At 40.8% G+C, this 8,479-nt stretch overlaps 1 protein-coding gene across 1 annotated transcript in view; it reads left to right on the top strand.

Moving 5' to 3' along the window:
- Positions 1-96: 96 nt before the first annotated feature.
- Positions 97-8,479, top strand: part of hdac8 (histone deacetylase 8) — a 35,305-nt gene continuing 26,922 nt past the window's right edge. The window contains 9 exon segments of the mRNA XM_079672221.1: positions 97-494; positions 601-653; positions 1,233-1,363; positions 3,428-3,569; positions 4,943-5,055; positions 5,409-5,486; positions 5,574-5,669; positions 5,672-5,681; positions 8,006-8,178. Of these exon segments, the coding sequence (XP_079528347.1) occupies positions 381-494; positions 601-653; positions 1,233-1,363; positions 3,428-3,569; positions 4,943-5,055; positions 5,409-5,486; positions 5,574-5,669; positions 5,672-5,681; positions 8,006-8,178 (910 nt within the window). The 5' untranslated portion in view covers positions 97-380.

The raw sequence follows: 8,479 nt of genomic DNA on the forward strand, positions 1-8,479 counted from the left end.
AAACCTAAGCATTACAAAAAGGGAAAAGACTACAAGAAATCCCATAATGCTCCTCGTTCCTCATACGTTCTACTTTAAAAAAACGTCTGAACTCGGACCGTTGGATTCAAATTGCTGACCGTTAGGAAGAATTCCTCCCCTTTATTCGTTGCCAAAATTGTCCTAAACAGTACACATATTTAAATTGATGTCAAATCATAATATAAATGCATATATTTTTATTTTTTTAATCGTAAAATATTTTTCTAACAGACCGGCAGTGGTGTTACACCGACTGTTGACGGTGTAACACCACACTGGAGAAGACGCTTGCATCCCTTCATTGTAAATTGTTTTTTAGCTCCGTTTATTCTTCTTTAAATATCTTTAATTAATCATAAATGAGTTGCAGCGGAGACAGCGATGATGACAGCAGCTGTAACCGGAAGGTGGCTTATGTTTACAGCCCGGAATACATCCAGACTTGCGATAGTTTATCCAAAGTACCAAACAGGGTGAGTTACCTTGAAACGTTAGTTCACTGTGAGGCGTTTTACTCACTGGTTCTGCTTTGTTGTTATCATTTTCAATATTTAAATCTAATTCTCTGCTCATTTCCAGGCAAGTATGGTCCACTCACTGATAGAAGCCTACGGACTACTTAAACACATGACGTGAGTGAAGCTAATGTTGGTTTCTTAGTTTAACAGAGCTATTAAAACACATTTTAATAACAGAGAAATAGCATCACATAAGGTTGCTTTACAGACGAACAAGTATGTTTACCTAGGTGCTTCCTGTAGTGCTAACCTTTTAAAAGTACTCCTTAAAATCAAGTGGATGCTGATAAATAACTTTTAGTCAATGTCTTTGATTTACTATTTTGAAGCTGATCTTATTACTTATCTTTTTAGGTGGAGCTAACTCATTGTAAAACGACCTCAGTCTTTTAAGGATTAAACGTTGCTGCCCTAACCACATCCCTTACAACCACATAAGAGTCTATTCATCCTCCCACTAAATATCATGGATGTTTTTGGAAAGAAAAATGTAGAAGCTTCTATAAAATTACACAAAACCTATAGCTGTAATCCAAATACTTCTTAAATATTGAATGTTGTTAAGGTGTGGCTGTCTTACTTTTGTCTTTTTTGTCACTGGATTTTTATTGACAAAGACTTCCTCTGCCACTGTGTGCTTATACAACACTAAAGCATGCACCATTCATATTCTTTTCTTTTCCTTCCCCGCAGCGTCGTTAAACCTCAGGTAGCGACCATCGAGGACATGGCCAAGTTCCACACAGACTCTTACCTGGAGCATCTTCACAAGATCAGCCAGGACGGAGACAACGACGACCCGCAGTCCGGAGACTACGGCCTGGGTGAGAAGAGCCACAGCTATCCTTTACACAATCCCATTTGTTATCAGAATCTTTTCATTCACTACAGACAGATTTATGGAAGCATTAGATGAAAAATAAAGGGTTTCAAGTGGAAACAATTACTGCTATATGACTTTTTGAGAAGTGCTATGCAGTTCTGCTTTGTCGGCAACAGGGGGCACTATAACACAAGCTTCAAAAACAATAATAACAGCTTTATAAAGGGTAACTTCTCTTTTCAGTGCCCTAAGCTAAAGTCTAATCTTCATAGCAACTAACTGTCCTTTCACATTGCTTTTGTACTTTGCTTGAGATTGCAATACAGATAAAACACACCCTCACCTCAACTAAACCTTAATCGGGTGGGAATTATTTAAAAATCCCACCATGGTTTGTTGTTCTTGGAGCAGTCCATGCTTCTCTAAAGTTTACTTTTCTAACTTCAGACCAATCCTCAAGTTCACCCTCCTTGTGTTCCTTTCCTTGACTCGTTCCCTAGCTGTCTCCCTCCTATTCGCCCCCATCCCTCATGGCTCCTCTTGATGTCCTCGACTGATCCCTCTGTCGCTTCCTCCTTTTGTTTCTGCACACCTCTCCCAGGTTCATCCTTCCGCCTTGATAGAGAAATGTCTCTCTGTCATTTATTTTACATCACAGTCTTTTGTTTCCATCCATAATGTTGACTTACCTCCCTCATTTCTGTCTCCCTCCTTTCCTATTATCTCACCCTCGCCTGTTTTGTCTAATTTCTCATTCTCCTCTGTTTCCCATGTCTCCATCTAACTGTACTTCCTTATTATTTTATTTCCCAGCCCTACAAATAGATAAATCAACTGAAAATCTATGCATATACATTTTCTGTTTTATTTATTTATTGTTTATTTAACTCAGTGGTGGGGAACCTTTTTCCTCAGAGGGCCGTACAAAATCACAGCCCATTCATTTGGCCTTTCTTTCATGCTGTGCAAAGAAAAAGCAACCTCTTAATCCAGATATCTTACCATGACTCGCGCATGCATGCACGTGCACGGTTGCGGCATGACCACCAAAACAGAAAGATATGGACACAAGATGTGTGCAAATGTGTTTTAGTTTCCTATCCATGTGGACATGATTTAATGTTGAAGTTAAAAGCATCAATCTGGTGCACTTTGAGAGCAACATTAGGAGATCTATGGATACATCTCTCAACACCCATATGAAACAGAACTGGAAGCAGATTTTATTTTTCTTTATGGATATTTTACAAATCACTCCCCTTTCAAACTGTATTCTACAACAACTTGTTTTTACGGTCATATAGTATTTTATACCTGTTTACTTTATTCTCTTATTTTTTTATAACTATAATGATCATATAAAGATGTGCCTTTACCTCACTGGTTGTAGAAAAAGCTTCTTATATTCGTTAGCATAGCTAGCTAACCAGATGCTAATAACAACAAAGTTATTGACTGTCTGATCAGTATGACAGATGAACAGATCGCCACTGCAATTACCTCGAGGGCCGTACCTAATGGTCTCGCGGTCCGTGTACAGCCCGGAGGCCGGAGGTTCCCCACCCCTGATTTAACTGCTCTAATTAATACTAACTCAATTGCATATTTTGATCCTAAAAACCTGATCTCTGTTGCAGTTGTCTAAAAACACTGTTAAAAATGACTTTACATATAATAAAACTCAAAAGAAAAAGCAATAAAAGACACAAATTAATAAAAGGAAACATGAGGGAAACAGAAGAAGTGATTTACATTAAAAAAACTGTCTTTAAAAAGTACGTTTTAAAGGATAAAAATGATCTTCCTAGCCAAATTACTCCAGCAATTATCTTTTAAGTCAACATGTCGGTGTATCCTTGGGCAACATACTTAACCCTGAGTTGCTCCCGATTGCCAACGGTGTGTGAATGTTAGGTCCTAGAGTAAGGCACACTGCTCTGTATGAATGGGTGGATGACATGTAGTATGTAAAGCGCTTTGAGCGGTCGTAGAGACTGGATAAAGCGCTATATAAGTACAGGCCATTCACCATTTAACCTTTTTTCATGTGTTTCTCTCTGTCCAGGTTACGACTGTCCCGTGGTGGAGGGGATTTATGACTACGCGGCAGCAGTAGGGGGTGCTACACTGACAGCAGCTCAGTGTCTGATGGACCAAAAGTGTGAAGTGTCTGTAAACTGGGCAGGAGGCTGGCACCACGCCAAGAAGTAAGTCTTCAGACAGGAAATATGGACATTACTAACTACATACAAGAGTCCTCATCAGTTCCTGTTACAGCCTGATGATGTCATGTTAATGTTCTGATGATGTCATGTTAACGTTCTGATGATGTCATGGTGTCACGTTCTGATGATGTCATGTTAATGTACTTATGATCTCATGGTGTCACGTTCTGATGATGTCATGGTGTCACGTTCTGATTATGTCATGTTAACGTTCTGATGATGTCATGGTGTCACGTTCTGATGATGTCATGGTGTCACGTTCTGATGATGTCATGGTGTCACGTTCTGATGATGTCATATTAACATTCTGATGATGTAATGTTAACGTTCTGATGATGTCATGGTACCGTTTTGATGATGTCATGGTGTCACGTTCTGATGATGTCATGTTAATGTACTTATGATGTCATGGTGTCACGTTCTGATGATGTCATGGTGTCACGTTCTGATTATGTCATGTTAACGTTCTGATGATGTCATGGTGTCACGTTCTGATGATGTCATGGTGTCACGTTCTGATGATGTCATGGTGTCACATTCTGATGATGTCATATTAACGTTCTGATGATGTCATGTTAACGTTCTGATGATGTCATGTTAACGTTCTGATGATATCATGGTGTCACGTTCTGATGATGTCATGGTGTCACGTTCTGATGATGTCATGGTGTCACGTTCTGATGATGTCATATTAACGTTCTGATGATGTAATGTTAACGTTCTGATGATGTCATGGTACCGTTTTGATGATGTCATGGTGTCACGTTCTGATGATGTCATGTTAATGTACTTATGATGTCATGGTGTCACGTTCTGATGATGTCATGGTGTCACGTTCTGATGATGTCATATTAACGTTCTGATGATGTCATGTTAACGTTCTGATGATGTCATGGTAACGTTTTGATGATGTCATGGTGTCACGTTCTGATGATATCATGGTGTCACGTTCTGATGATATCATGTTAACGTTCTGATGTCATGGTAACGTTCTGATGATGTCATGGTGTCACGTTCTGATGATGTCATGGTGTCACGTTCTGATGATATCATGTTAACGTTCTGATGATGTCATGGTTACGTTCTGATGATGTCATGGTAACGTTCTGATGATGTCATGGTAACGTTCTGATGATGTCATGTTAACGTTCTGATGATGTCATGGTAACGTTCTGATGATGTCATGGTAAAGTTCTGTCATATCATGTTAACGTTCTGATGATGTCATGGTGTCACGTTCTGATGATGTCATGGTGCCACGTTCTGATGATGTCATGTTACAGCCTGAGGGGGGCGCTGCAGCTAAAGACTCTCAAAGCTCACAGGTTGATTTATTACCCCCTCTGTCTCTCCAGGGATGAGGCGTCGGGTTTCTGTTACGTGAACGATGCTGTGCTGGGAATCCTCAAACTGAGGGAGAAGTACGAGAGGGTTCTGTATGTGGACGTGGATCTGCATCATGGAGACGGTACGCACTCTAACAACAAACTAGAACTTAAATCGGTTTATGTATCATATTCATTATCAGGCGGAAATTCAGTTACACAAGTTCCCCTTTCTGAGAAACCTACAGCGATACCAGGTGAAGGTGAACAGGTTGAATCATATTATTATAAGTTCACCACCAGCAGCCAAACCTTTAGAACGGAGCAATGTAGCATTCATATCGTATTAAATCTAATACACAACTGTTTGTATTGTACATGTTATACAATGTGCACGTTTTAACAACTTAGGTTTAAATGGATTATTCTGATTCTGATAAAGTACCCAGATATTACACATTTTCTGTCATTAATTATTCCCTCTCCTCCCTCTCAGGTGTGGAAGACGCCTTCAGCTTCACATCCAAAGTCATGACCATCTCGTTTCACAAGTTCTCCCCCGGCTTCTTCCCAGGTCCCTCCCCAGAGACACTCACAATACATTTTAATAAGATAACCTGCAATGTGAGACAGTGTGAGATAAGTGTGTGTGTGTGTGTAGGTACGGGGGACCTGTGTGACACGGGGCTGGGTAAAGGACGATGGTACGCCGTGAACGTCCCGCTGGAGGACGGCATCAAGGACGACAGATACTACCAGATTTTACCAGGTACACACACACACACACACACACACACACACACCACACACACACACACACACACACACACACACACACACACACACACACACACACACACACACACACACACACACACACACACACACGCGAGTAAAGTATTAGGAATTCCCCCGTGCAGATCAGAAACAAATATAAAAGCACGTCTCCTCAAGGATCCCTTCTGAGTAATCCTATGTTCCCCACCCAGAGGTCAAAGGTCAGGGCCAACATAGAGCAGTGCCTTGGAGCAAAAGCACTATCAGCGTTTTATCAAGGACACTTCAGCAGGGGGATTTCTTCCGTAATCTAACTGAGGAATCATGGTTTTGAAAAATGTAACTTCTCAATTTGCGGGGAAAGAATGTGTTTTCGGAAAGTCAAGGATTCTGGGATTTTTTTTAGCTCGTGGTTATTTCTGGAGCAGCAGTATATCAAATGATTTGTGCTGTGGGAGCCAAAATGTTTGTTTATCTGTTGTTTATTGTTCCTATTATGATCATTATTTGGTTAGACTGCACACATTTGTTTTGGTCATTTTCTGTAATTGTCACCAGGCTGTGGTTTTTGGTATTCAGTGCACCTGGTGGATGACAAAGAGGGTGATTTGGCTTTTGTTTTATTTCTTTATTAAACATCCTGAAACAAGGACTTCAGCAGGACAGAGTTTTATTTGGAAAATAATCGTTTTGATGAGCAAAAGTGTGCCTTTTCTCGCTACATACGCATCAGCATAGGGCTGTCCCGAATACCATTTTCCGGGATCCGGATTGTTCACGGCATTCCTTTTGTTATTCTACAGTATTGTTGTTTTATAGTTATTTGTTAATGTAAATAACCCAATTTGTGTTCTTTGAAATTGAAAAGGATATCGCATTGTGTTTGTTACTTTCGTTGCAGTTGTATATGTCTTAAGTGTAATTTGGCTTGGCTTCCTATTTTGTATGGACATGCTTTTATTTTGAAGGAGAGATAGCGCTGTTGACAGGAAGTTGTTGTTACTATGGAAACAACCTGACGGAGATTCACGGAGAAAAAGTAATATCTACATATAAAGACGGAGAAAGTAAACAATAACGTTTATGGTTAAGTGTTATCACCCCCCAAAGAGGCACAAGCTCTTACGTTGATACTGGAGTTTTCAATACATTCAATTTGAAAAAAAAACGAATAACGGAATTGAAACCCGAATAGTAGGCCTGCTCCAACGAACATTCGGATATTCGGATATTCGGGTACAGCCCTATCATATACCATAGAGTTGATATTATATCAGCTTTTATTCTCATTACTAAAGAAATGTAACGATTCAAGGTCAAGAAATACGCCATAATGGAAGCTAGCTGCTTATTTCCAAATCCTTACTTCTGTTTGGTGGACCTGACAAAGATTCAGAATGAGATTTATTTGTAAAATGCACAATATCTACAGTGTTGCAACATACAAATAATTAGCAGGAATAAGAAAAACATCTACATATAAAATGGTATAAGAGAAAACATGAAATACTGTGCAGTATAATACATAACTGTATACTTTGATGTTTTATAATATGTAGCTATAAGGAGATAAACAGATGTATTATAACACGATAAAAAAGTGTCACACATGGACACACACACACACATACACACACATACACACACACACACACACACACACACACACACACACACACATACACACATACACACAAACATACACACACACACACACACGCACACACACATACAGACACAAACACATGGACACACACAAACACAAACACATGAACACACACAAACACATGGACACATACACATACACATACACACACACATACACACACATACACATACACACACACACACACACACACACACACACACACACACACATATAAATACACACACAAACACATGGACACACACAAACACATGGACACACACATGGACACACACACACATACATACACACACACACACACACACACACACACACACACACACACACACACACACATACATACACACACACATGGACACACATACATACACACACATACACATGGACACACACACACACACACACATACACTCACACATACATACACACACATACACACACACACACACACACACACACACATACACACACACACACACATACACACAGACACACACACACACACACACACACACACACACACACACATACACACACACACACACACACACACACACACACGCGAGAACAGGTAGGTGTTTAAACTCTGAAATGAGTCACTGTGCATCATCAGCGGTTCCCGACATGTTTACCTCTCTGTCGTTCCCCAGCGTGATGCAGGAAGCGCGGGCGCAGTTCAACCCGGAGGCCATGGTCATGCAGCTGGGGGCCGACACCATGGCGGGGGACCCCATGTGTTCCTTCAACATGACCCCAGTGGGGGTGGGCAAGTGTCTGCAGCACGTCCTGCAGTGGCAGCTACCCACGCTGCTGCTGGGAGGAGGTACAACGCGTTTATTATCCTCACTGCTGCTGTGGGTTTTTGTCAGAATTGGAATCCGAAATACCTTTATTGGACCCACAAAGGGGAAACTTACAGTGTTGGAGAGACACACACACACACACACACACACACACACACACACACACACACACACACACACACACACACACACACACACACACACACACACCATGCTCTGTTCCAGGCCCTTCAGCCCTCGGCCAGATGATAGCTACTACTTCTCTGACACAATGAAGCCATTTTCCTCCACTACAATCCCACCTCTCTTCCTCGCTCTCTG

Source organism: Notothenia rossii (genome assembly GCF_949606895.1).
Source record: "Notothenia rossii genome assembly, chromosome: 3".
Classification (NCBI taxonomy): domain Eukaryota; kingdom Metazoa; phylum Chordata; class Actinopteri; order Perciformes; family Nototheniidae; genus Notothenia; species Notothenia rossii.